The following is a 25,713-nucleotide window of genomic DNA, read 5'->3' as shown; positions in this document are numbered from 1 at the left end:
TGATGCGGTCCTGAATGTGGAATTTGGTACCCCTTCAGATTTGTAATGGATCTACCTGGTGAAGAAGGTAATTAACAGTTTCCCTCCATCTTCTGATAACATTATCAGGATTAACTGCATTGGACTTGTCAAACGGATAGCATTGCAGCCCATGAAGTTTTTGCTGTATCCGAGATACGATTGTTATTTCTACATGAAGGCTAACACTGATTATTATTGAGGAAATTACAAGATGCCCTTGCTGATAAAGATCATGGAAGAGGATCTGGGCACGCGCGGCGGGAGATAAATCGGACACGGATGGCCACACACGCGCCTACGGCAGGTGCACCGCTCGGTGGCGCGTGGATGCATAAAAAGGGACGAGATTTTCCAGAAGTATCAAAACATTCAAACAAACGAAAAGAAAGAAATTGGAAAAATGAAGTTCTCTATGAAGAAAAAATTATTCAAACGCTTGTTCAAGTCCCTGGAGCTTCCGTCAAAGAAATCTGCGAATCAATGCGATACCAGAAAGCATCGTCGCCGTAGCATGGCTTCTATTTACACGAGTGTCATTGACGACAGCGAGCTCTGGCGCAGAAATGTCGAGTTGATGGATTTAGAGTTCGACGAAGTCACCTTCAAAGTACCAAAGTTTTCCAGTACTATTGAGAAGAAATCGAAGAAACACGAGCTCGAAACGCTCAAGAACGAGGCCTGGCAGCTCAAACAAGCGCGAAATCAACTTGCTGATGATTTGGAAGAACTGAGAAACTTGCAGATTCTCACAAGAAATGTCAACCGACGACGATCTTTTGCTGTTTCAAAGCAGACTTTCAACTTGATCTAGCCTTAAAATTCACCACCGTTGTAAATAAATGTTAATTCAAAAAAGAACTTCTCAGCCTCATTCCTTGTTCTGTCGGGTAGTCATCCTGGAATAGATACAGGGCGATCGTATCGGAATCGTTGAAAAAGATCAAATTTGCCAAAGCCTCATCGAATGTCGCGTTGAGCTTTTTCGGCATAAATTCAGGATCAACGAGTTGCAAAAACTGCTCCAACTTCATCATACTCGGGAAGATTTGAAGCTTTATGTTCGCATAATGAGTGCGTCCCTTTCATCAGTTCTTTTGCTGAAATTTACCAAACATGTTATAAAACAACGAACCGATCCTTAGTTACGAGAATATCAATAAATATCCAGTCTGAATCCTTGTCGTAGATATGCTCTCTGCAGACAGAATTCAACTTCTTCAGCAAAAGTTTCCTCACGCTGGGATTTTTATACTTTTGATGGACAGTGAAAAGATTCTGCGACAAAATAGCAGGAATGCCAGGCGGATAAACTGAAAGTTCAAGCTTATCATATTGCTGATTTTGCGTTCCAAGCGAGCTTTTTGACTTGAAGAAGCTCGAAGCCAAGCTGAATCCAGACGTAGATTTCTTCGGTGGAATAAGTTCTTGCTCAGGTGAAACTACTCCAACAGGCGAATCTGAGTCTTCATCTCGTCTTGGAGTCGTTTGGTTCGAAGAAGCCTTGAGAATGGATGATCGACGGTTTTTCGTGGTGTCTTTTGGTGTTTCCCAGTTGAAGAAGTCGGCGAATTCGGCGTCTCCGTTTTCACTTTTCTTCGACGAGATTCCTCCAAGTGTGATTTCAGCGGTCTTATCTCTCAAATAAATATACGCGAGAAGCGATTCCATGAGCATTTCAAATGGCGATCCCTTGAATTCATCCTTCGTCGAAAAGAAGCCAAAGCCGCCCTTGTTATTTTCCTCTGAATGCTGCTCCCAGAAGAAGTTGGAGAGGATGAATGTCACTTGTCTCTTGCTTTCAATTTTATCCTGCAATAAGCTTTCTATAAGAAGCTTGATTTGCTTCTCATTTTTTATCATAAAAGATGGGTTGTCGTATCCAAGAGCGCGCAGATCCTCGCGAAAACGAGCCCCATCTTCTTTTCGGAATTTATGCCTTTTCAAAGTTACAAAATTGTCTGTACTGCTGCCTGCAACAACCTGCAAAGAAATTTACTCTTTTGTAACTCAAAACCAAACCATGCCGCAGTCGGAATCGACATGGTTCAAGTCTTTTTGGTATTTTTGTGTCTTTCTAAAGTAAATTTTATTTACATTTAGAGATTTTTTTGTTTGGTAAAAATGATCTGTAAGTAGGGAACAGTAAAAACTGTACAGTAAATAATAGAAGAAGAAAAGACGAATCACCAAAATAACAAAATTATCAATCATTAAAATTTTAAATACGAAGGAACAACTTGATCGGAACGAAAAAAGCTGTCGAAAAGGGAAAAATAGAAATTTTTAAAAGCTTGCGCTCGGATTCAGAGAAAATAGTATTAGGGCAGGGCTCTCTTCAGGGTAGTTGAAGGGTGTAAAAATAAAATATAGGAATGAGCGGCGGTTTTTTTATTACTTTGTGTAGAATTGGAAAAGGGAGAAAAGAAAAAAATGGCTAAAATGGGGGTTATGATTTTGGCCGTATTGAATTTGCACTTCGCCGTTTTTCAGGTAACTCGGGAGCAGCTCTTGAATTGGAGGATGACAATGTTGAATGTTGTCTTGGTCTAAAAATATCAGTGTGAGTTTTTTGAAAGTTTTAAGAGCACTTCCACCGCATATAAGATAATTTCACCAAGCATAAAATCATCAAGGATTTTTTTCTTACCAAAATAAAAACTTCAAATCGATTGCCAAAGCTCGCGAGCAGTTACCTATTAATCTGATCGGACGATCCCTTCATCGACTTTTTCTTGGTGATCGTCTTTGGTGGTAGTGGAGGAGCGCCGTCTCCTTTCTCTGATTCTCTTGGTTGATTCGTTTTTGGCTTGGCATTGGTTGGGGTGTGATGGGATTCACTCGAGTTCTTGGTCCTCTTTGTTTCGCTCTTTTCAAGGGCGCTTTCGAGGGACTGTACTCTGGCTTCCAGCGCCAGGATTTGCTCGCGTGATTCAGCCAGGCTCAGCAAAAGGCTCTTTTTGTCCTTGAAGCCGTCATATAAGTCAGGAGAATCAAGAAAAGGTATTACCTCTAGTAGTCTATTACTAGTTAATTGCTCGGCATGGATGATTCTGTCTTTGGTCTTGGCCTCGTTGACCAATACTCTGTTCTGCTGATTCGAGAGGTGAATTTGCTGGCGCGCTCGCTCGAGGGCAGTTTTGAAATGCTGCGCCATCGTGGCTAGCACCTCGCCCGAAGATGGTGCTGATCGTGGCGTGCGTTTGTGGCAGTTTCCAAAGGTTCGGGCATCCTCAGCCAAGGCTAGTAATGGGTCCGATTCCATGACAATCTAAAAAATCTCTAGCTGGGGAGAGGAAGAGCGACATTTCGATGGGCTTAAATGTGAAGTGTTCCGTAAAGACGGACTCAGATTACATATTTACCCATCCGTTACGCTTGATAAGCTAATTTTGAAGATATAATGAGTAGAATAAATACAGAGGCATATTTGATAGCACCAGTTTGAGTACAGAAGTCAGAATAAATGCTAGAATTGGATAATTGAACACTTAATTGGCTATAATTTTTTCATAAATTCTTCGACAAGAATAGTCGTTTTTTCATCAAGTTTTGCGCGGTGAATCAAAGCTTCAGCACTATCACCAGTTAGCGCATCGAACTCTTCCTTGACTTTGATCGGTAGAAAGCCTTCCAGTTCTGCGCAAGCATTGTCAAAAGCGGGATGTGGTTCCCAACCGGCTGCACTAGCTCTTGGCCAGAGAAACAGTCTTATATAATCTGCGTTCTTCTCTTGCTCGCCTGTATCTGTTCCTCGCGCCCATGTGCAGTTGTAAGGAATCTCGTTCTCGTGAAAGAATTCGATTGCTTGATCGAATTCTTTGACAATCTCTTCGAGGATCTCTTCCTGATCATCTGAATTCCTTACTGGAAAGTTGAACACATAACCGGGTAAGTGCGAGCAATCAGCGAGTTTTCGGACGCGCGATGTTTCGGATGATCCCCAGGATAAACTCGGACATGTGTCCATGCCGAAGGGCTTATCGACTAGCATCGAGTGGAGGTGGAGGTGGTTGACGGAGGCCCAGGCCCAGAGAGAGTTGAACATTACTCTAGAAAAGGTTAAGCAAAGAAGGAGTGTTTTTTCTACCTGAATCCCTTCGCTCTCGTCATTCTCATCAAGTCAAAACCAACCCTGACAGCTTCCATGGTTATTCTCTGCGGGAGACACTTCTCAGGCTCTATCACGTACAAACAATGGCACCAATTGATCGGCGAGATGTTGACAATGGCGAGATGATCCCCAATTCCCCTCCCATTCAGTGAGGAGCGAAAGCGAAACAATATTTCATTCGGGGCGATTTTGTTGAAGTTGAATTTCTCCCGGTCAAAGGGTTGATTGATGGTGGGCACTTCGACGCGCGCGCGTTTGTTGAACCCGCGGTGATGGTTAAATTCGGCCACAATGCTGAGACCTTTAGACGTTTTTAACTCGCGCATTGGATTACAGCCCTTCTCTTGAGAATATCTAATTGTCGGTTTTTACACGTCTATATTGCTACTCAACCTCATAACACCTGCTTTATCGGCGGCATCAAAAGACTGGATTAGCCGTTCGTCAAGAGGCGACAGCCGCACAAGGCCAAAATCGACGAGCGGTTCTTCCTCTCGCTCTGTCACGAAATCTACGGCGGAGTAGATAAACGCGTTCTGTGCGAGACTGAAGAATATGTTCATCCGCTGATCTGCGCGTGACAGGAGATTACCTGAGTTCGACAATATCTTGCTCGACACGTGAAAAGACGTCTGCTTCGATTCGAACTGAACGAATCATCTCCACAGCCTTCCCTGGGGTTAGATTCTTCCATTCTTCCTCTGCCTTGAAAAATTTTAAAGCTTAGAAAGAAGTGTAGCCTAACCTTGCAGGGAAACTGTCCGGAGAGTTCGACGCATGCTGGATCCACACATTGGGATACAACAGAAGTATCAGCATTCTTTCTCGGGAAAATGTAGCATCTGCCCGCTGTTATAACCATATTATGGGCGACTTTGCGGGAATGAAGAAGATCGGTGATATGGGTTACTTTTATCGCCACATATTCGTAAGTCGACTTGTCAAACTTGAGGACAAAGGCAGGAAGGGGATAGGAAGGGTTCGTTTTGAAAACATCAGCGCAAAGAAGGACCAATTTTAGGTTGTCTAGAACGAGTTGTTCGTCGAACTCGTAGCAATGAAAGTGCAAGTGATTGACAGAAGCCCAGCCGAGGAGAGAATTGTACATCATCTAAACGGCTTATAAAAAAAAGAGCTATGAAAGCAGCTACTAACCCGAAAATGTTTTTTGCCGACGAGGAAAAAAGTTTCAAAGGCCAAAACCATCGCTTCTATTTTCTTTTAGACATTTGTTTGACAACATCACCAATTATCTCAAGCGCGTACCTCTCGTTATTTTCTGCATCAGATTCTTTTCCAAATTAGGGACGAGCAGAAAGTGACCCCATTCAATTGGGGACACGTTGGCGATCGCCGTCGCTGATGAATCTGGTCGATGAATTGGTTTCAGCGTGAAGAGGATTTCAGAAGAATTAATCTTGCCAAAGTGAAATCGCTCGTTTGAGAACGGCTCATTTACTGATGAAAATTGAACGCGCGCGCGTCTGATGAATAAATGAGTTTAAAGATTAAGTAAAAGTTTTTTGTACCTTTTGGAACCACGATTGAGGAGATATTGAAACGCGAATTCGAAGCCTTCTTTTGATTGAACAAGATTGCAGTTTGGATTTTCTCTTGGCTGCTCGTAGCGTAGAAGGCCGTCAGACTCAACCCTTTTCCACTGATCCTCCCAGAGCTGATCGATTTTTGCAACACACAAATCTTTATTTGTGTACTCGAAAGCTAAGGCCCCTGTCATCTGAAATACTTTATATAGAATTAGATTAAAGCGATTTATGAAAAGAGGCAAAAAATGTACTTTAGAATGGAGCTCATTAGTGCCATCATAATTCAGTTCAAAGTTACAAGAAATTAACTACATGGCAGGATATCAAATATCAAGACCGTATCGTCTTGATCTTTATAAAAAACATACTGGAAGAAAATAAGGGAAACGGCTGTTGATGTAATTTTTTTTTACGAAAGGACTCGATGAACGGATTGGACTAAAGCTGCTGTAGAAGAGGATAAGATATGTCCAGAGAGTTGAGCAGTAAAAGAAACTTGAACTCATTATTTGTAATTTCTGCTTTTTTGACGCGTAATTTCAGAATATAAATTTGCAGCTCTTGAACTCGAGCTTTAAGAAGGAAAGTACATGTCCCTGGCACAGTTTTGACTAAATTATCTTCGAGAGGATTTTTTATTTTAATCTATTCTTTAAGTGGTTAAGCTCTTCCATATATTTGTCGTTTGTAGTGGCAGTGACAGTAAATAGCCAATTTACTATCTTTTGAGTGATAAAGAAAACCTGTTTTGAGAGTGAAAATAAAATTATCCGGGGTCCAGCTGATAAATCGTTAAAATCGGTAACGTAAAATTTTCAATTAGGCTAGAAGAAGAGTAGCAAGTCAAGGATAGGGGCTCAGACTCAATGAGATTGGCTTTACTCCGTTTTTTGTACTTTCTGTGGGGTTGCTGGTTGCTCTAGTTCGTCCAAGTCTTTTTCCTCTTGCTTTTCTTCCGACAGTGAGGGGCGTTTTCTCTTGCGTTCTTTTTCCTCAGTGACTTCTTCTTCTATAGATATGTATAGATACAAAAATATCAATACATTGCGGTCTCACCTTTAACGTCTTCCATAGGAATCGCCTCGCTACTTTCCTTCATTACTGAATTAGCAGGAGCATCTCCTGCCTCTCCAACAACCATCGTCTCTGTTGACTTTTCCTCTGGCTCTCCTCCTTCTTCTTTGATATCTTTAGCGGTGGCCTCCTCTTGCGGCACATTTTCTAAATCAGGAACTGGCTGCTCAGGACTCGCCTCTGCCTCGGCCTTGACGTCTTTTGCGAAATCGGCGCCAACGTTGATTTGAATTTTTGATGTTCCAAGCGCCACTTTCCGCGATGGCGAGGCGTTTGATTTCACCAACTGATCGAATGCGTCTTGAAATTAATATTGAATACAGAAGTACGAGCGCTTGAGTTTACCTTCATCCTCGTCGTCTGCCAATTTCTTTTTCGGCCTCTCGAGGAACGATCGCTCTGAAAGGCGTTAAAATGACAGATTCTCACGAAAAAAGGACCTTCGGGCTTTTCTTCGATGGTTGTCGAGTCAGGGGAGGCATTTTCAGCAGCTGTTTCTTCGGGATAAGAGACATCATGTGTGATAGAAACAGCTCGATGAGGCGCTGGAGTAGAAGGCTCTGAGGTAGAATCAGGCTCAGCTTGACTCTCTTCTTCTTGGCAGCTTTCTTTTTCCGGCTCTGTGTCTGGGACCTCTTCTTCTGCAAATTTACGCCAGCCTGATTAAAAATTATGTATTGCCGAAATAGCGTTATTTTACCAGAGACAACGAGGAGATTTTTCTGAAGAGCTCGCATGTATTTGTCGGTGTTTTTGTAATGCTTGTCTGGAGCTACAAGAAGTTCGCAGACGCGCTGAATAGTGAAAGGTGGCTCGTCTTTTGCGGGTTTAATATTGAACTCCTGGCTTTTTTAGCTTTCGATTAGATAATGAACCCATAACGAAGATTTCTATTCTTTTGAGAATAATTTTCAGCGTATTTTCGTACTCCTCGAGCGGACCTTCGTACTTTCTCTTTGAAAATCTTATAATTAACTGAAAAAAGATCATCACTTACTTTCTCGCTCATAAATGCGACGCAATACAGTATTCTCTGTCGAATAATGCGACTAACTTGAGACCATTCGAGCTCGAAAGGCATGTCGCCATTTGATGAAATTTTGTCGATCACAACTTGAAGATCATCTAAAAATTTGAGCTCGCGACCAAAAGTGATCCGGAAGACTACCTGGAATATTTTCTGTATTGGAGTCGTCGATTTTTAAGGAGCAAAATTGGTCGAGGGATTTTCTTAGCTCATTCTTGTTACTAGCTTTTGCCCTGTCTTATCATTTCAGCAACAATGAAATGGCCTTTAGAATCTAAGTAACATTCCTGTTCAACCTCTGCCATCTTAGGCTGTGAAAAAAGAGCGATTCGACTGATTGACGGCTAACTGTTGATTAAAGCTCTTAATCTAAACTGATAACCGTTTATTTTTGCGAGGTTTATATTTGATTTTTAGATTTCAGTTCAATAAATAATTTCTGTAAACAGAAGAGTCGAACTTGTAGGTGATCGATGCAGGAGGCGACATATTTACTCGTCGTTGGCGAACTCTTCGGGGTTCTTTCGCTTGGCGTGGTGGTTGAACTTGTGCGCCCATTCTGTCCAGTAGAACATGACGTAGCAAGCTACGAGAGAAGTAAGGACGTTGAAGAAATTCAGGAGTGCTTACCGGGGACCCACTTCCACCAGGATTCGTTGAATCGTCGGAGCCATCGTGGGAGGGCTCGGAAGGTCTCGGTCCATTCCTTGAAGACGTTCAAAGCTCCGTCCTGTCGCTCGAGGGTGGCGTAGTTCTAAAAATTGGAAAGCGGAATTGAAAAGCCAAGGTACCTTGATGCCCTGATTGGTGAAGGTACCGGGACCAGTTCCAAATCGTCGTCGGGGAATAAGAGCAATTCGTCGAGCGAGAACCATCTTACAATCGATCTATCTGAACAAAGAAAGTGGTGAGTATCTAAATTCTGTCAGTGCAACGATTTGGGACGTTTTAAACAGTCAATGGGCAGTCTTCCAAAATTATCCGCGACTTAGAGGGAGTTTTTGATTCAAGTTATATAAAAAGCGACACTTCGAAAACCCTTTCCCTTCAAGAGCACCATTATGTTTTAAAAAAGAGATCATATCCTTCTGATTCTCTTGATAAGCGGCATGAAGCGGGGTCAGCGAAGCAGGGCATTGGCTCCTCACATTGATATCCGCGCCAAGTTCAAGCAAGTACTGAGCGTTTTGCGAATTTCCTTTCTAAAAGTTCTAGTATTCGTCATGCTAGTTTTGCGATGAGTAACCTGGGCGGCGAGGTGCAGTGGCGTAAATCCCGCTTTGTTTATTCTTGACCAATCCTCGTTCCCCGCGGGAATGTGCCTAGATAAAATCGAGAATATTTGAGTGTTGGGGCAAATTGCTGCGTCGAGAATGGCCGAGGCGCGTTGAATTGATTCAAGAGTTGCTTTTTCTCGCAAAGAAAGAAGGAATGACAAGAGATCTACGTGCCCGTGCTGCAGGATTGTGTTGATTGTGTAACGACCGTTTTTGGATATTTGCTCGAGTCCTTTTGGGAATTTTTCAACTAAAAATTTGAAGATTTCCAGGTCGCCGGTTCGTCCAGCGAGAAAAACAGCATTCCAGCCATCTTTATTGACCAAATCCATCCTCGCTCCATTATCAACCAAAAATCTAACGACTTCCAGATTTCCTGGCTTCGTGCAGGCCATCATCAACGGCGTCCAGTCAGATTTCTTGAGAGCGTCAATTTGATTTGGACAGGAAGAGAAGAGCCTTTCAAGAAAGGGAAGATGGCCACATGAAGCGGCGTAGTGGAACGCGTGTTTGCCATCGGTATCAGTTGAATTGAGAGTAATGGAGTTTTTCAGAAGCAATTCAAGGCAGTAAAGGTTGTTTTCTTGCGCAGCCATGTGGATGGGGAAAAGGGTTGATGTTTTGTGAACCGTAAGAAGTACCTTAATTGATGTAAAACGTTTTTCAAGGGCTTTGAACTGACCTCTGGTCCAAATTCGTCAATAAAACCTTGAAGTCGAGTATCATCATGATTTTGAATAGCTTTGAACAACTGTTTTACTTTTTGTTTATTCATAAAGAAGTCCTCACAGTCTAGAATGAACGAATAGATTATTACGCTTTTGTGCAGAATAGATTGAAACGAAGACATTTTTTATGAAGCACGAGAAATGAAAATATCCTTGAGAGCAGAATTATTATTGACAAACATTGTTCCGACATTTCTAGCGAGAACAAAAGGGGTACTGTTAGTTTTATAAAGTTGTTTTAGTCCTTCCAAGCCAGACATAAATGCAGCGTGTTCGATGAGAGCTACTTTTTCATATTTCGAAAGAGATAAATGGCTAAAAATGGAGTCAGAATCGAGTTTGACGCAATCCGCCCACCTTGTGTAGTCGATTCCAGACAAGTGTGCGCGCTCAAGAGAGTCAGTCAGCAACTCAACATCCCTCCACCCCATATTGGCCCCTTGGCCAGCAAAGGGATGAACTCTATGAGCAGCATCTCCAAGAATGGCAGTCCTTGGTGCTACCATATTCGTCGCCAACGCTGAGCCAAGAGGAAACGAGCCGGTCGGACTCAAGATTTCAGTTATTCGCGGCGGATCTACAGTCATTTCTGTCTTCAATCCAATCGACTTTGGAATAAATGATAGACTCCCGTGAATCTGTTTTATTAGTGATGGGGTTCGGTCGATGACGAGAACTTCATTAATCTTTGCGATCAAGTCAGCCTCTTCGAGCTTTTCCAGCATCTTTGCTTTGCTTGAAGCGCAGCTCCAGACAATACTCAACTGATCTTCTTCACATGGTAATAATGCAATAACGTCACCAGAAGGGAGAAATCGCTGGAAAGCAGTTCGATTGTCGCCTACATTTTCAGCTCTAACAGTACACACGAAGCCTCGCTGATCATAGTTCTTCGAGAGCGAACTAAGACCGGCAGCTTTTCTCACTGAAATACGGAATAAAAGAAAAGCACGCATCATCTTTACTCACCAGAAGAGTTAGCTCCATCACATCCAAGTAAAAGCCTCGTTTCGTATTTTTCCTCTTTGATTTCAAAATGGACATAATCCGTATCTTGAATTGTCTGGTTGAATCTATTAGGAACAATGATATTTTGCAGCTTGCTTTCAAACATGAGTTCGACCCCAGCATCGTCAGCTGCGTCGACTCCCGCGGCTGATATAGCTGGCACTTCTGTCATGTGAAAAATAGGGTTTTCCTCGTGCTTTGATTCGAATTCTAGTCCTCCGTGGCCCATCGCATCCCAAACCGTTATTTTGTGCACAGCCCAGGGGCTATTTCCAAGCTTATCCCAGGCTCCAACGTCTTGCAAGAGTTGTCTGGAGCCGGGATTGACAGCGATTTGTCTGATATTCTTAGTCAAGGTGGATTTAAATGTTGGTCTTCGAGCTCCATCAGTGAGCAAAACCTTCGGGCGGGGTAGATGTCGAGACCTACGAAGAAGAGCAGCTTGGACACCTCCAATGAGTCCTGCTCCGACGCAAACAGTGTCAAACATTCTTCAGATCACCGAATTCAAAACTATGACTTTTTTGAAGCTGTGAAATGAAAATGAGAAAGTTTCAATGAGCAATGAAGTAAGCAGTGTTTCGAAGAGAATATTAACTGAGTGTCTTTTTTGTTTGTTTTTTCTTATCAGTGAGTGCAAAAGAGAAAAGTGAATGTTTGCAACTTGAACTTGCGATGAGTTAAAGATTGAAAAGAGTGAACTATGGATTCAGGACGGGATTGGCCATCTCGCCCTCCCTTCGCCTAAAAATCACATGCCCTCGCCCTCCAACATAACGTGGATGTCCAGACGAGTTGAGTTCCCAGCCTGGCGGAAGGTCGACCAAAGAAACTCGATGATTTTTCTCTTTATAAGCGCTCTCAAGCGTCTTCAAGTGTTGCTCGATGAGAACACATCCATGCATACACATTGCTTTCGGTAATTCGAATGTTGTGCCGACGATCTTCTTTGTTTCGATCTCGATTACTGTGACGTGGCTATAACAAGAAATGAATAAGTGTCGATTGTTGGGAACTCACTTGAGAGTGTCATCACCGCGTTGGCCACCAGTTATAATCAATTTGCCCCCATATGCAACGAAACCAGCGAATTCTAGTTTGCGGAATTCTCTGTCAATTACGAGCCATTCCTCGAGTACGTATTCGTTCGGGCAGTATCGGAAGATCGACTTGCTCTAGACCCGAAGTGAAACAAAAAGAAGACTAGAACTTACATTGTTGGAGACGATGTAAACATAGTCCTTGTACAAAGCGCATGCAAGTCTAGCCAGCTTACGTCCAATATTACGAGTTATCCATTCGTCTTTTCTCGGGCAGTATATTTGAACGAACTCAAGTTCGGCTTTCGTTGACGTAGTCTTTGGAGTCGATGGTTGAGTCTGAGCACCAGTTGCTGTACCAGACGTCCCAGGAGCCGATCCTTGAGCCGCATTCACACCGACAACTGAATTAGTCACGCTTCCAGTCGAAGTCGGATCTTGCATGGATATGTTCGAAGCCGAAGTCGAAGCCGCCGTTTGATTGAGTCTTGGACCCGCGGTTTCAACCATCGATACGCCGCCGATTACGTGTAATTTTCCTTTGTAGCTAAAAAAAGAAGTTGATTGGCAACTTATTCTTTACTAAGAAAACTACCTGATGACACCAGGAGAGTAGCACTTTTTCGGAAGGTCGGCTACTTTTGACCACTGCATATATTTCGGATCATATTTTTCAACTTTTGAAAGGACAGAAGGACGCTTTTTCTGCTTGCCAGCCATGAGACCGCCAACTACATAAAGCATGCCATCGACAAAAGCACTTCCATGTCTTTCTAAAGGAGAATTTAGTTTCAAACGAAGAGCGAGCAATTTACCTCGAGCAGAAAGCATCTTTGGTAGTGTGCTCCAGTCATGGGCTCCAGCTTGATAAGTGGAAACGAGATCACTCGTGGATCCTTGATTTCCAATGCTACAATGTCCACCAGTGATGTAAATATTATTGTCGCTCTCACAGACCGAGTAACTGTGAAGTCGAAGATGGTCCGTTGAAATATTGGGCAGTGTAACATACTTCGGCTTTGCTGTGAAATCATGAAGGACAACATGCGGCTTTATGAGCGCAAAAACTTCGTTCAGTTTCTGGTTACCGGAAATGCCTCCTACGAAGACTATCGCTTGCGTAATGCCTAAAAATACGGATGAGTATCAACTTTGTTGCACGGCTCACCTGAGCATGTTCGGGGCCTTCCGATTGCGTCAAATTCACTGGAACGATCAGAACTGCCAAGCATTTTGAACTTGCTAGCAAAGTGAATGTATTGTAGACAGTCAGCATCAGAGAAGAGAGATTCTTTCTCGATGACATCCCAGATGAAACGCGGGTTGATGCGACCGAGTCGAACGCATTTCAGTAATTTTGATGCGTATTTGGAGCGATCATTTTTATCAGATTGGAGCCAAGTCAGAATCGCGTTGTATACAGCCTCTTCTTGACCGCAGACCAGTTCATCATCGGACAGATAGCTTTCAAGCGCTAGAAACAAAGGAATAACGAAGACCACGATAAACAACACCTGTGAATGAGAGCTCTTTAAAAGACTTGCTCTTGGCGATTGATTCAAAGTTTTTGAGAGCAAATGATAAAGCAGCAGCAGATAGACGAGGTAGACACCTAACTTCGGCAATTTTCATGAGGACGAAGCAGTTAGACAGTTCAATTGTATTAAGAAGAAACGATTCGCAGTTTTCTTTGAGCATCTGAAACTGGTAGCAGTCAGCGGCTTCCAGCAAATTCTGGGCATTGTCGGTGTTGATTTCATATTTGCCGCAATAGGCAAATTCAACGAGCAAAAGAGCTGTTTCGTAGTTAATTTCCGGCATTTCAACTCGGTTTGAGGTAGATTCGCGCATCCCAGACTAACATTTATGTTCACATAGCCTCTTTCAGACTTCTCCTACCTTGAACATTGTTTCAAAATGGACTAGCAGCGGCTAGGACAATTTTATGAGCGTTTATTTCTGGAGATCCAGGAACAACAATCACGACGTCAGTCAAGATCCCCTCGCTTCGGAAATGTGAGAAACTGGATATCATTTTATTCTTGCAAAGTTTGCGCATGCTGGAGTTTTTCTCCCCTTGGGGACTTTCAAGTCCCCGATTGCGCATAACTTTTCTCCTCTTCCGAGGTCGTCTCTGAAGAGATTCACCGGATTCATCTGAAGTCCACTCGTCCGACATCATGATTTCATGGAGATCCGGCATTGGTTCGATTTCATTATCCATTTCTGATTATCAAAATGAGAATTTTCAGATTCTGTTTAATTAACAAAATTTTCCTAATCAGAACTTTTCAAGTAAACATGAAGGAATAAAGGACAGGGCAGTGTCTTCTTTCAAAAAAGAGGGGAAAGATCAATACATGTGGTGACTTTTTGAAATATAAGTGTACAAAGAAACCTAGTTGGAAAGAGTCTTTAAACGGCTTTTTCAAAGACCCTTATTTTCTAGAGGCAGATGAGATCGTCATCGTCGTCGAGATCTAAATGATCCACTAAACAAGATGATCCTTAGTTGATACAAATAAGTATTAGTAAGACTGCAATACTTATTATCGACATCGTTTTATAAATTCAATTATTTATAAAAGGACATGGTATCAAAAAGGCGTGGGCCAATTTCAATAAGGAATAGAAATTCCAAATCTTTACCTCCCATGTATTTATGATAGTTCTAAAGAGCGTAAAAAGTTACGTCAGAAAAAAATATTTCTAGAGGCTGAGTCATCACAAATGACGTCATGGCGGCTGGTTGAAGTTCCAAAAGCCCAAAGGTTGGGTCCCCTCTCATTTTTTTTCCACAAATGGAAAATTTGAGTTAAATACAGGAAAATGATCGCCTTGACCCACTCTAGGTGAAGAGCTATATCTTTCAGAAAAAATTTTGAAAAAATCGAAAAAAAAATTTTTTTCTAGAGTTGGATCTTTCATATATAGCTCTTCACCTAGAGTAGGTCAAGGCGATCATTTTGATATATTGAACTCAAATTTTCCATTTCTAGAAAAAAAATGAGAGGGGACCCAACGTTTGGGACTTTTGGAACTTCAACCAGCCACCATGACGTCATTAATGATGACTCAGCCCCTAAAACTATTTTTTTCTGACGAAACTTTTTACGCTCTTTCTAACGAGCACAAAAACATGGGGAGTTAGGATTTGGAATTTCTATTCCTTATTGAAATTGGCCGTGGACTTACTGATCTTTTGAACTTTCGCGGCGGGTTCGCTTTCCGTTTGTGAGGAAAGCGCTCTTTTCTTGCCAATTGCCACTTCTTCGGCTTGGGCAGTAATTGTTGCAGTCGCTTTTTCCTGGCCAGAGATTCGGAACTCTTGGTCGTTTTGTCCATCGATCTCGGGGAGTTCCTCCGCGTGTTCGATGTGGATCTCCAATTTGAACTCCTTCAATTTCGTTTAAACTCGTAAAGATAATAAATGTATACCTGTTGAAAGTCTTCCGCGGTCAAAATAGCCCCATGATTCACGCCAACTTCGCTGAGAGTCTTTTTCAAGAAGTTCTCGTCCAAATCATCTTCGTCCGAGGAAAGGATGATGTTTCCGTCCATCTCCACATCGGGCTCATGCATTGACAGCTTTTTCTGGCAGACTTTTTCGCGGAAATCTTTCAGTGTGAACTAAAGGATCAAATAAAACCCGAGTTTCGAGCATAATCGACTTTACTTTTTTTGTATCAAGCGTGATTGTGACTGTAGGCTTTTCCGCGCAGACGACACAGTTATCGTTTCGATCGGCAAATGTTGAAGCTGCGAGAATGTAATGTTGTGTTGGCTGTACACGAAGAGATACTTCTCGAGTCTTTTTGATGTTGTTTTTCAACACCTTTACGGCTTGAAGGCAGACGATAGCGGCAATTACTGCGTTTGCCGTCGCAATCGCTTGAGAAATGAGGATTATTTTCTGCAGAATTTAGGCGCCGAATACCTGGAATGATGTTACCCGCCATCTCCTTCACTTTCCATTCCGTTTTTTGTTCAATCTGGAAGATGCCGCACCTGATGTTCGCTGCAGCGGCGACAAACATCATTGCATCCGTGTCATCCTTGTCCCACGAAAGATGGCCATCTCTTTTTCGCCGTTCCTGAGAAATGAAGTTGGATTGATTTGGGACACTTAAGAAAAATAATGTTACCTTGACATCTGTGACAGCTTTATGCCAAGCCGCTACGTTTTCTTTCAAAGTTCTGAGCTGCATCTTACTTCCGGTAGCGTGGCCATCTCCACAGCCAACCTAAGATGATTTGTAATAAATTAATTCAATTAGAATTGCGGAAATATAAGATAAAGATTGAATATACTTTTGATGAAGCTTACGATCTCGTCATAGTCCAACGCAGAAGGCTTCTTCCGTCCTTCCTTTTCCCAAAGCTTGCTCATCGACAGCAAAGAGTTGATGTCTTCTTTGAAAAACTTGTTGAATAAAGTTTTGGATCCCAATCGTTTTCTTCCGCCCAGACTGTCGTATTGATTCGCTTGATGTTCCCTTTGTTTTCGCTATTTTCACTGCTTTCCCCATTCTAATAATAATTTACGCCTTTATCGCTGAGAACGTCGACTTACCGCAAGTTCTGGGTCGGCTGCGTCTGGTGAAACTTCTTGTTCATCGTCTGGTTCCCCGAAAAGCTGGCTGAACAAGAACTTAGCCCAAACAATACAGTGAATTGGCTCTGAAGGTGTATTTCTGATGGTGCACCCAGGGTACGTCTTGTTTCGTGGGCGCTCCTAGAAATGGGTAAGAAAATAGAATCTTCTAGCCTGGTTGTTACCGAGCATTCGTAACAAGGGCTCAGCCCCTTTTTGATAACTGAGCTCTCGCCAGAATAACCAGCCGTGCCAGATTCGACAAGGGGGATGTCAGCAGCGAGTGCAAGCCTGTTAACATGATTGCGCGCCGATACATTATCAAGATATTGGGATCTTAGATTCGTTAGACTCCCTCGTCCCCTAAGGTCACTTGCTTATCTAGATCGAGCTTTGCTCGGTCGCCGCCGTGTATTTCTCTCAATTCGGTAATTCACGCAGTTCGTGAATTAACCTCTATTTTACTCCAGCTCGAAATACAGACGTCAAAGATACTTTACTCGTTTTCTTCACTCGTCCAGATATAGAGAGCAGGCAAACTACGCTAGAAGTGGGAGATTCAGCAGAAGCTAGGATCCCTTCAGTGGTATCAGAGTAGTCCCGTTGGAGAAAAGGTAAATTTTCCGCCATCGACAACCGAAGTTTCGCAACTTGGACGCTGATTGGCCGTCAGCGGAGTCGAGGGGAACCGAATCACCAACCGCCACCGCGCCGCCGGAGAAACTCCACTCAGAGAATTTTCCGCGCCGCACCACACCAACACCACCCCGAGCGAGCGCCACCACACGAGCGCCACCACGACCCACGCGCCGAAAGTCGCGCCCACGCAACCACGCACGCACGCCGGGGAAAACCTAAAATACTCAGAAAAACAGAATTCTTTCGCCACTTTTCACCAAAAATCGAGAGAAGTTTACGAAGAATCGACCCTTGGACCAGACCTTGAAATTTCGACAATCGCTGGACAGAGAAATCGTCGGGCGTTTGCGCAAAAGGCACCTCAGCTCATCATATTGCGACTTTTAGTCGCAGTATTTTCTGAGGGCCTGAAAGGTAATCCAAGGCCCATAAACCCTTACTGCCGATATATTTCGAGCTATGGCGGCGAACAAATCACTGCTAGAAACCGTCACCGAAATAAGAAGCATAAACGATCGAGTAAACTACCTCGAAGAACAAGTGCGAAATGACGAATCACTTAAGCCAAGCCTAGAGCCCTTGATCACAGAAAGCAGAGTAAAATTAGAACAGCTCAGTACAACGCTTCTTACCTGCGAGCTCGATCAAGGAAAAGAATCTACGAATGCTACAATGAGAGAAGAAGCATGGGTGGCCACTACCTGGTCTCGTCACGTCCAAGACTTGCCGAAGCTGGACGCCGCATGCAACACATCTTTCAACACCTTCTTGGGCAGAGCCGACATTTATCACCGCGCCTACGTCCGCGACAGACCTTCACGTGAACAGCCTTTCATCGCAGCAGTGTACAGCCACTTCGACTTGAACATCGAACGCTCACTTGGAACCGAATTTCTGAATTGTCAAGACTGGAAATCGGCCAAGGCGCTGCTAGAGAAATCATTCGCCGCGAAGAGTCACTACTTACTGAAGCTAAGCGAAGTTTTCGACGTCGAATACGACCATTCGAAGCCGTTTGCACACTACACCGCCAACGTCTTGCAAAAGATGAACGAGGCGAAGCAAGCGACTTTGAACTCTTACCGACAAGAGAAGTCAGCCGACGCCGGGGTCGATGAAATATTCGACATATTCTCGACGATGATGCTGTACTTGAATCTTAGGAAAGAAGAACCAGACGTTTTCAACGCAATCCTTCCAAGCCTATCAAAAGTTTACGATATCAACGAACTCTGCCGTCTCGCCCAATCCACAAGACAGAATCGAGTTGACAGCGCGACCGTCTCCCAGCACTTCAACAGAAATAAGAACAAAAAGAAGAAGAATGCTAAGCGCGCCAGCACCGATTCTAAGGATGGGAAAGACGATAAACAACCAGAATCCAAGAAGATTAATACGACTAAGAACGTCGAAGATTTCCAACCATTCGATGTTCACTTTTACACAGTGAAGAAGAAGCGACCAGGAAAGGCTTATTTCGCTTCGGCTACCATCATTACGGGCTCTAAAAGTTTTGACGTATCGATGGAAGTCGACAGCGGAGCCGAGTCCTCCTGTCTGTCCGCTGCTTACGTTCCCGACAAATTTCTCCAGATGCTGAAGCCCTGCCCCTTCAAGGTCACCGGTTTCAGCCCAAATATCCCCGCCGAGCAGCCGAGGGGTATCCTTCCCTGCCGCTTATCATTCAATGGTGGCCCTGCATTCTCCTTGAATCTCACCATCATGCCAGGCAGTAAATACCCAAGTCTACTGGGCCGCGATATACTAGAGAATGCGATGACGGACAGCTTCACAGTCGACAATAAGAATCGTACTCTCTCATTTTGCTACAACGAAGCCTTCACACAAACTGAGACTCAAGTGGTGAAGCTGGACGGAGTGAAGCGGACCAAAATCAAGAAATACTTGACTACTAGATCAGCGGTCAAGGATAGCGATCGATCCCGCACTCAACCGCCACCAAAAGTCCCAAAGCTGGACGCACCTAACAAGAACGCAGCCAGGTGCCCCATTCAGCTAGCGAAGCAAAAACTCGGAATTACCCTACCAGCAAACGCCGACCCGGGGCAAAAGAAGGTGGTCGCCGAGCTGTGTTTGGATTTCGACGACAGATTCGGCTGCGACGGTCAAAAATGGGTGAATTCCCATTCGAGATCGAAATCCCGACTGATGGTACGAGTCGAAACATCAGTCAACACCCTATTCCGCAAGCTTTTCATGGCCAGGTCACTGATCACATCTCCGAACTGCTCGATACGAAAATAATAGAAGAGATCAAGGACCAGAAAGGGTTTAATAGCCCCGTTCTGCCAATCCCTAAGAAATCTGGGGAAATGCGCTTCTGCATCAACTACAAGAACAGCTTGAACAAATGCCTCTCCGACAAATCCGACCCATATCATCTTCCGAGCATGGAGGATACGATCGCGAACATTGGACCGGGCAACAAGTATTTCGCCACAGTTGATTTGCGGAGCGGATATTGGCAGTGCCCTATTAAGAAAAGCGATAGGTATAAGACTTCCTTCCAGTGGGGTGGGAAATCTTACGCCTTCTGCAGATTACCTTTCGGTTATCGATGCTCGGGGAATATATTCTCGCGCGTCGTAAACACGATTCTCGACTCAAGCCCCACCAGGAAGAAGATGCTTTCTTATATCGATGACATAGTATGTTTTGGGAAGTCTTTCAGCTGCTATTACAACACTCTCCGAAACCTATTCATCGCGCTCCGCAAGTTTAACGCTAAACTCAAGGGCGAAAAGTGCTCTTTCCTACAATCAGAAGCTCACTTTTTGGGCCGAATCATCAACGAAGAAGGAATCAAACCGGACCCTGCGCAAGTCTCCGCCCTTCGTCAGATGAAACCCCCACGCTCCCAAAAGGAGTTAGCTTCATTAATCGGGTCATTGAATTGGATCCGAGGTTTTCTAGAAACAAAAATGGGCGAAGCTATTTCATCCGGTTGCTTCTCGAGCAGAATGAAACCCATAAACGATGTTCGAAATTCGGCGAACGAAACAAATTGTTTCAAGTGGACCAAAGAAGCGGATTTGGCGCTCAAGGAAATTCAACGACGACTCTCCGAGACTCCTGTCATAAGCTTTCCTAACTTTGACGAGTCTTTTCACCTCTACACAGACGCGAGCCTGTACGCAGCGGGTGGTGTTCTGCTACAAGAGTATGGCGGGAGAGTGCACCTAGTAAGCGCGATTTCCCACACCTTCAACAAAGCTGAAAGAAAATGGAACACTTCAGAAAAGGAAATGTTTAGCATTGTCTGGTGCTGCGAGCGACTGGAAAAGCTCCTGAAAGGTAGATTCTTTCAGATTCACACAGACCACAGATCTTTGATCTTCCTACACAAAAAGAAGTTCAAGAATTCTAAAATAAGCCGATGGCAAAGCCGATTGGAAGAATTCGATTTTCACATTGTCTACATCAAGGGATCAGAAAATCAATTCGCCGATTTTATGAGCCGCAGACCTGGCGAGGACGACAAATCACTTGGATACGACTCTGAGTTTCCCGTTGGTCGCGAGTACGAAATCGACAAGAATTCACCAGTACGTGTCTTCGTCCCTTTCTGGAACGAAAATCAGTTTCCGGAGAAAATCACTTTATCAGAGGTGAAGATACATAAGGTAAACGTCAAGGCTATCGCGGCGCCAATGGAGATTCCGTTGGTGTCAGCGAATTATAATAACATTCTGGACTATCAAAGGGAGGACTCTGCTCTGAGTGCAATCATCACTTTTCTGGAATCTGGTAAGGAGCCACTGGACATAAAATCGCTGGTGAAGGACTCCGACCACCGACAATCGTCTCTACTCAAGATGGAAAAAGCTCTGTTCCTGGATAACACTACCGGGTGCTTGATGTGTCAATTCAAATCTGGCGCGCGGGCGGTGGTACCGGAAGCGGTAAAAAGTCACTTTCTCTTTCTAGCTCACGACTTGTCCGGTCATCTGGGCGAGCCGCGGACTTTAGAGCGATTAGAGGACGTTTGGTGGCCTTCATTTCAAGACGATGTTTCTAACTACGTCCACAGCTGCGTCCCTTGCCTACGCAGAAAAGGATCTGCTGGAACTCGTACCAAACCGCCACTTGGAACCCTTCGTCGTGGAAAAACAGCTGGCGAATCGATTCAGATCGATTTCGCTTGTATGCCTCCCGCTGGCGGATTCAAGTATTATTTGGTGGTGGCGGACACTTTCTCTCGCTACACTTGGTGCATTCCGACGCGGTCCGACACTGCTATCTGCGCTGCAAAAGCGCTCATCTACAAGGTCTTCCTTCCCATGGATTTCTTGCCGAAACATCTACACAGTGACAGAGGTACCCACTTCTGCGCAAGCGTGATTGACGAAATGTGTAAGCTTAACCAGATAAAACATACAATAAGTACCGCATTTCACCCTCAATCAAACGCTTTCGCAGAAAGAGCGAATCGGACTATCAAAAACAGTCTATTCTGCATGGTCAACTCATCTTCCGGTCGAAAAACTTGGGCCGACTGCGTTCCCCACGTGATGCGCGCGCTCAATAGTGTGAAAAACAAAAGCACGAAAATTTCACCGCGAGAAGTTTGGTTTGGCCGAAAAAGTACTTTCACCCACTCTACTGGCGCAGAAATGACAGCGGAAACACCTCAGGTGTTTGGTCTCAATGTTGGAGCTTTAGCGAAATCGGCGGAAGCCATTGTGAAAACTGCGATGGAAGCTGCTGACCGAGCCATGGAGCACAGGCTGAAAAACGAGCCTAAGCCGAGACCAATCCCCGCTGGCGCTGTCGTGTACATTAAGCGAGAAAACCTGACCGACGCTAAAAGCAAGAAGGAACGCTGGGTAGGTCCCCTGAAAGCCGTTTCGAGCAACGACTGGGTCGTCATGGTCGAAGATAAAAAAGGACAACGTGATTTCATCCATCGAGAACACGTGGTTCACGCCGCAGAACGAAATCACGACTTACGCTGGATTGATTACTACGAGGCCGAGTACGTATTCCCACATTTAACCGAAATCGTTAAGTCGAAAGTCCCACAAAAATCGCCTGTTCCTACTTCCAAACCGATGGAAAAGTCCGGGTCGAAGTCGCATGGGGGGAGGAAATCTTCTCAGGTCGCGTCGACTCCGATGGTTGCTATGGAAAAACCGCCAAGATCATCTCTATCACCTATTTTGGAAAGTAGACGCCGATTGGACATGGAAAATCTGGGAGATACAACCGCTACATCTATTTTGGACTCGTCGGTAGCTCCAGCCGAGCCGTCAGATCGCTGGTACTCTGGTGGTACTCTTTATGAAACTGCCGAGGACATGTCAGCTGATGCTACAGTGATTTCGGAGGTTGCTGCGCCCGACAATAGCCATATGTCAGTCGATAAACAAAATTCAACAGTAGTTGAGGGCTCAGCAACTGAAAACAGCAAGAAAAGAACCCGTCCAAAGTCTTCACCAGATCGTCAATACTCAGCCGGCGCCGATCCGAATGCGACTTTAACCGAAGTTGGAGCAGCTCATCTCCCGAAACATACAAAACGAGCACACCGTGAAACGAGGCCCGTCGAACCTCTAAACATCGGCACAAACTCGGGTCAGTCATACGACTAAGCGCAAGTACTGCCCCACTCAGGTCCCCTATTCATCGACCGGGGCCTGAAAAGGTACGGAAATTATCACAGTTTACCGTCGCCGACGTATTTTGAGTTCTTCTACATGTGCAGCTACTCCTTCATGTCATCACCGCTCGGACATCACGAAAACTTCGCATCTGATTCAAGCTTTTTCCCAAAAAAGGGTTTTTTAACGCGAATCAGACTGCCTCGACGTTTCGAACCTGCCATGTTACTCATCTTACGCTTATACTCCTGCAAAAATCACACACTTTGGCCTTAGAGGACGTTTCAGTCTCATGGGGGGTATTGGGATCTTAGATTCGTTAGACTCCCTCGTCCCCTAAGGTCACTTGCTTATCTAGATCGAGCTTTGCTCGGTCGCCGCCGTGTATTTCTCTCAATTCGGTAATTCACGCAGTTCGTGAATTAACCTCTATTTTACTCCAGCTCGAAATACAGACGTCAAAGATACTTTACTCGTTTTCTTCACTCGTCCAGATATAGAGAGCAGGCAAACTACGCTAGAAGTGGGAGATTCAGCAGAAGCTAGGATCCCTTCAAAGAGCATTGAGAATAATTGAAAATTGTTTTATCCACGGGACGCTGATGCCAGGTTTTTAGAAAACAAGATCATAACATGCGTTATTTGAACTATCAAACTACCAGTAATTTCATTTTGAAAACCGCCCTGAACTCGGGAAGAAAAATGGAACACATTCGAGCATCGATGGTGACTTCGCGGCCCTCATGAGTTAATTTCATGACTGACTCTTTTGCGATGAGCGATTTTGATTTGCCGACATGTTGCTTTTGGAAGAGAAACTGTCGGTTGAGATTAGAAACGTCAATTGTGTCCAAATCGATTACAGTAAGATTAGAAAAGCCTTGAAAAAATAGTTAGCTAAAAGTAGAATTGAAACTTATTAACCTGCAAGAATCAAGTTTTTCAAGAGTTCGCATCCGATTCCACCTGCTCCGACGACAAGAATCTTTTTCGAGGCAATTTCTTCCTTCAACCAGACCATTCTCAAATCAAAAACATGATTGAAACTTGATGTTTCTTTTAATGTTTCAAAATTTTACTGAGACCAAGGGCTGGATCAACAGCATTTAAAAGTGGCAGAGTATTGAGATTAACATGACTGTTGCTAGATATTTTTAATTGCCTCCAATTGGCAGGATTGAAAACTTCTAAACTTATGCGATTAAGGATTCGTTCGAGTCTGAAATAGGCTTCAAAAGCATGGATAGAGTTTGAAAAGTACTTAAGATCGGATTCCGTGACTTCTGAAATTTTAGAAAGCTCTTGAATGAGGTAATCGAAATCTTGACCGAGGGTTTTTGAAAATAAATCGTCGAACTTTTCGACATAGTGATCTTCATCTTCCCAAGTTTTCAACAGCTTGAATCTTGATCCAAGAGCTTTTAATTCCTCCACCCGCTCTTCCGAGTCATTTAATAAAAGAGAATCTTTCTTCATTTTATCAAGAGCGATGAAAATGTCACCAAAGCCATTTTGGACCAGCTTTTCAATATAAAAATTCCGCAAACTTGGGCGATAATAATCAACAGTCATTTCAAAGTCGCCTTTGGCAGAAACTTTTCGGTTTGAGAGTGCAACGAGGATCTCTTTAAAATCGTCGTCGACGGATTTAACTTGAAGTTTGGACAGGTTAACATTTGCAATTTTAGTTGGAGACTTGAATAGTTGCCCAATCGGGTCGACTTCAGTAGTTAGTTTTAAATAGCCAGCTTTGCTTTTTGGAAAAGTAATTGGCAGTTTACCTTCGCGAAAATTCGCGGTCTCGTGAGTTTTTAGAAGGCGCCCTTTATCCAGGGCATTTTTAACTTTTTGCACAAAGATAGTTCGTTGATTCAAAAACGGAGACAAGACACTTTTTACAGGAGAATTAAAGTGCTCGATTTTTGCGAAGTTATTGGAGAGCACTATTTTATGCACAACATTTGATTTACAGTTGAGCTCTTGAATCTTTACTGGCTCCTTGAATCTGTTATGTTTGATGAGAATCAGCAAGGGTACGAAGGACAAAAGAAGCTTGTTCAGTTGAAACAGTAATGGGGCCGGAATCGTTTGATTACCGTACAAGTGTTGAGAATTTTCATCTGACATGTTTACTGTATTTATTCTCAAGAGTTGATCCCATGAGAATTTATTCTTGTACTTTGGTTTGACATCGTTCAAGTGCAAATTCCAAAAACTCAACCAGAAAGCCGTCAAAGAATCGAGCAACCAGTCGAATCCAGGGATCAGGACTGAGAATAAATAGCCCGGTTGAGTTTTGAAGTATTCCGACCAGTTCGCATTCGACAGCATTTTATTCTCTTCAGCAATTTGTAACAGGTTCAAACCTTTAAAAAACAGCTTGTAAAGCGATCAATAAAAAAGCTTTACTTTGAGGTAGTAAGACAACAAGGCAGAAAAGGATCTCCCATAGTTGAGTCTTCATATAAACCGTTCTCCAGCGCCATTCAGTTCCATAAGAAAATCTATTCTCGTAAATTACAACGCTCATTAGAGGATCATCAAAATTGATAGGGACGATGACTGCGTTTATGACGAGTTTGATCCTATCCTATTTTTTCCATCAGATAAATTCTTCGTTGCTCTTTTAGGCCCTTTGAATGTAACATAATTTTGAATAATATCGCTAGAACAGCTAAAGTCGATCCGTCTATTCGCCGCAGAAGCATATGATAAATAAAAGTTCTTGTAGCTACGGTATCGCCAAGGAGGGGAGACAATGAAGTTTATTCTGACGATAGATCTGAGCAAGGGCGCCGGTAAAGACGAACTCTTCTGCTCATGACGTTTTGGAATCAAGGCAGATTTTGAAAATTTGACAGCTTCTTTCAATAGGGTTGATTTTTCAATCTATTCTATGCAGTCAAAATAAGACTAGTTATTTAAAAAACCCTGAACGTTGTGGTCAGTTTCAAGCCGGTGACGAAAGCCTGGATGAAACTTATCGAGATATTTCTTTATCAAAGCTCTTGCTTGGCTCATTTATA

At 43.6% G+C, this 25,713-nt stretch overlaps 9 protein-coding genes across 10 annotated transcripts; all 9 read right to left on the bottom strand.

The window, feature by feature from the left end:
* Nucleotides 1–2,089: 2,089 nt before the first annotated feature.
* LOC145699680 (uncharacterized) lies at nt 2,090–3,285 on the bottom strand. The gene is made up of 3 exons (XM_081776955.1): nt 3,029–3,285; nt 2,715–2,983; nt 2,090–2,567 (listed from the first exon to the last, which is right to left on the bottom strand). The coding sequence occupies exons 1-3, from the start codon at nt 3,281–3,283 to the stop codon at nt 2,468–2,470; spliced, it is 624 nt and encodes a 207-aa protein (XP_081633081.1). The 5' UTR covers nt 3,284–3,285; the 3' UTR covers nt 2,090–2,467.
* Nucleotides 3,286–3,400: 115 nt separating this feature from the next.
* LOC145705581 (GDP-D-glucose phosphorylase 1-like) lies at nt 3,401–5,874 on the bottom strand. 2 transcript variants are annotated; one of them, XM_081783101.1, is made up of 8 exons: nt 5,662–5,874; nt 5,399–5,616; nt 5,288–5,343; nt 4,878–5,243; nt 4,725–4,837; nt 4,526–4,678; nt 4,109–4,486; nt 3,401–4,070 (listed from the first exon to the last, which is right to left on the bottom strand). In XM_081783101.1, exons 1-8 carry the CDS (start codon nt 5,868–5,870, stop codon nt 3,518–3,520), a joined length of 2,046 nt encoding a protein of 681 aa, XP_081639227.1. In that variant the 5' UTR covers nt 5,871–5,874; the 3' UTR covers nt 3,401–3,517. The 2 variants fall into 2 exon arrangements, with proteins under 2 accessions (XP_081639227.1, XP_081639294.1); XM_081783168.1 differs by lacking the exon at nt 5,662–5,874 and having other exon boundaries at nt 5,288–5,350; nt 5,399–5,539.
* A 30-nt stretch (nt 5,875–5,904) lies between these two features.
* LOC145705384 (uncharacterized) lies at nt 5,905–8,160 on the bottom strand. Its single transcript, XM_081782885.1, has 9 exons — nt 8,070–8,160; nt 7,922–7,990; nt 7,751–7,878; nt 7,636–7,707; nt 7,454–7,571; nt 7,194–7,412; nt 7,099–7,152; nt 6,736–7,053; nt 5,905–6,688 (listed from the first exon to the last, which is right to left on the bottom strand). The coding sequence occupies exons 1-9, from the start codon at nt 8,083–8,085 to the stop codon at nt 6,558–6,560; spliced, it is 1,125 nt and encodes a 374-aa protein (XP_081639011.1). The 5' UTR covers nt 8,086–8,160; the 3' UTR covers nt 5,905–6,557.
* Nucleotides 8,161–8,179: 19 nt separating this feature from the next.
* Nucleotides 8,180–8,695, bottom strand: LOC145705479 (uncharacterized). Its single transcript, XM_081782994.1, has 3 exons — nt 8,572–8,695; nt 8,411–8,534; nt 8,180–8,366 (listed from the first exon to the last, which is right to left on the bottom strand). The coding sequence occupies exons 1-3, from the start codon at nt 8,653–8,655 to the stop codon at nt 8,272–8,274; spliced, it is 303 nt and encodes a 100-aa protein (XP_081639120.1). The 5' UTR covers nt 8,656–8,695; the 3' UTR covers nt 8,180–8,271.
* Nucleotides 8,696–8,757: 62 nt separating this feature from the next.
* Nucleotides 8,758–9,907, bottom strand: LOC145712046 (ankyrin repeat domain-containing protein 16-like). Its single transcript, XM_081789734.1, has 4 exons — nt 9,740–9,907; nt 9,027–9,698; nt 8,819–8,982; nt 8,758–8,767 (listed from the first exon to the last, which is right to left on the bottom strand). Exons 1-4 carry the CDS (start codon nt 9,905–9,907, stop codon nt 8,758–8,760), a joined length of 1,014 nt encoding a protein of 337 aa, XP_081645860.1.
* LOC145699598 (ubiquinone biosynthesis monooxygenase COQ6, mitochondrial-like) lies at nt 9,883–11,320 on the bottom strand. The gene is made up of 3 exons (XM_081776879.1): nt 10,755–11,320; nt 10,143–10,710; nt 9,883–10,100 (listed from the first exon to the last, which is right to left on the bottom strand). The coding sequence occupies exons 1-3, from the start codon at nt 11,281–11,283 to the stop codon at nt 9,911–9,913; spliced, it is 1,287 nt and encodes a 428-aa protein (XP_081633005.1). The 5' UTR covers nt 11,284–11,320; the 3' UTR covers nt 9,883–9,910.
* An 11-nt stretch (nt 11,321–11,331) lies between these two features.
* On the bottom strand, nt 11,332–14,056 carry LOC145699577 (kelch-like protein 25). The gene is made up of 8 exons (XM_081776857.1): nt 13,733–14,056; nt 13,348–13,690; nt 13,002–13,307; nt 12,649–12,960; nt 12,429–12,606; nt 12,008–12,380; nt 11,814–11,968; nt 11,332–11,771 (listed from the first exon to the last, which is right to left on the bottom strand). The coding sequence occupies exons 1-8, from the start codon at nt 13,739–13,741 to the stop codon at nt 11,495–11,497; spliced, it is 1,953 nt and encodes a 650-aa protein (XP_081632983.1). The 5' UTR covers nt 13,742–14,056; the 3' UTR covers nt 11,332–11,494.
* A 30-nt stretch (nt 14,057–14,086) lies between these two features.
* Nucleotides 14,087–23,752, bottom strand: LOC145699587 (SUMO-activating enzyme subunit 2-like). Its single transcript, XM_081776867.1, is given in 13 exon segments — nt 14,087–14,325; nt 15,029–15,230; nt 15,272–15,463; nt 15,510–15,724; nt 15,771–15,927; nt 15,979–16,077; nt 16,161–16,273; nt 16,276–16,363; nt 16,407–16,568; nt 16,613–16,754; nt 23,248–23,290; nt 23,376–23,567; nt 23,612–23,752. Coding segments are annotated over 13 exon segments (1,749 nt in total). The 5' UTR covers nt 23,709–23,752; the 3' UTR covers nt 14,087–14,278.
* On the bottom strand, nt 23,747–25,577 carry LOC145712045 (uncharacterized). The gene is made up of 2 exons (XM_081789733.1): nt 25,097–25,577; nt 23,747–25,053 (listed from the first exon to the last, which is right to left on the bottom strand). The coding sequence occupies exons 1-2, from the start codon at nt 25,215–25,217 to the stop codon at nt 23,747–23,749; spliced, it is 1,428 nt and encodes a 475-aa protein (XP_081645859.1). The 5' UTR covers nt 25,218–25,577.
* Nucleotides 25,578–25,713: the final 136 nt, after the last annotated feature.

This window comes from Oikopleura dioica, chromosome 1 (genome assembly GCF_907165135.1).
Source record: "Oikopleura dioica chromosome 1, OKI2018_I68_1.0, whole genome shotgun sequence".
Taxonomy (NCBI): domain Eukaryota; kingdom Metazoa; phylum Chordata; class Appendicularia; order Copelata; family Oikopleuridae; genus Oikopleura; species Oikopleura dioica.
Note: the sequence above shows the minus strand (reverse complement) of the source record. Positions and strands in the feature narration are given on the sequence as shown.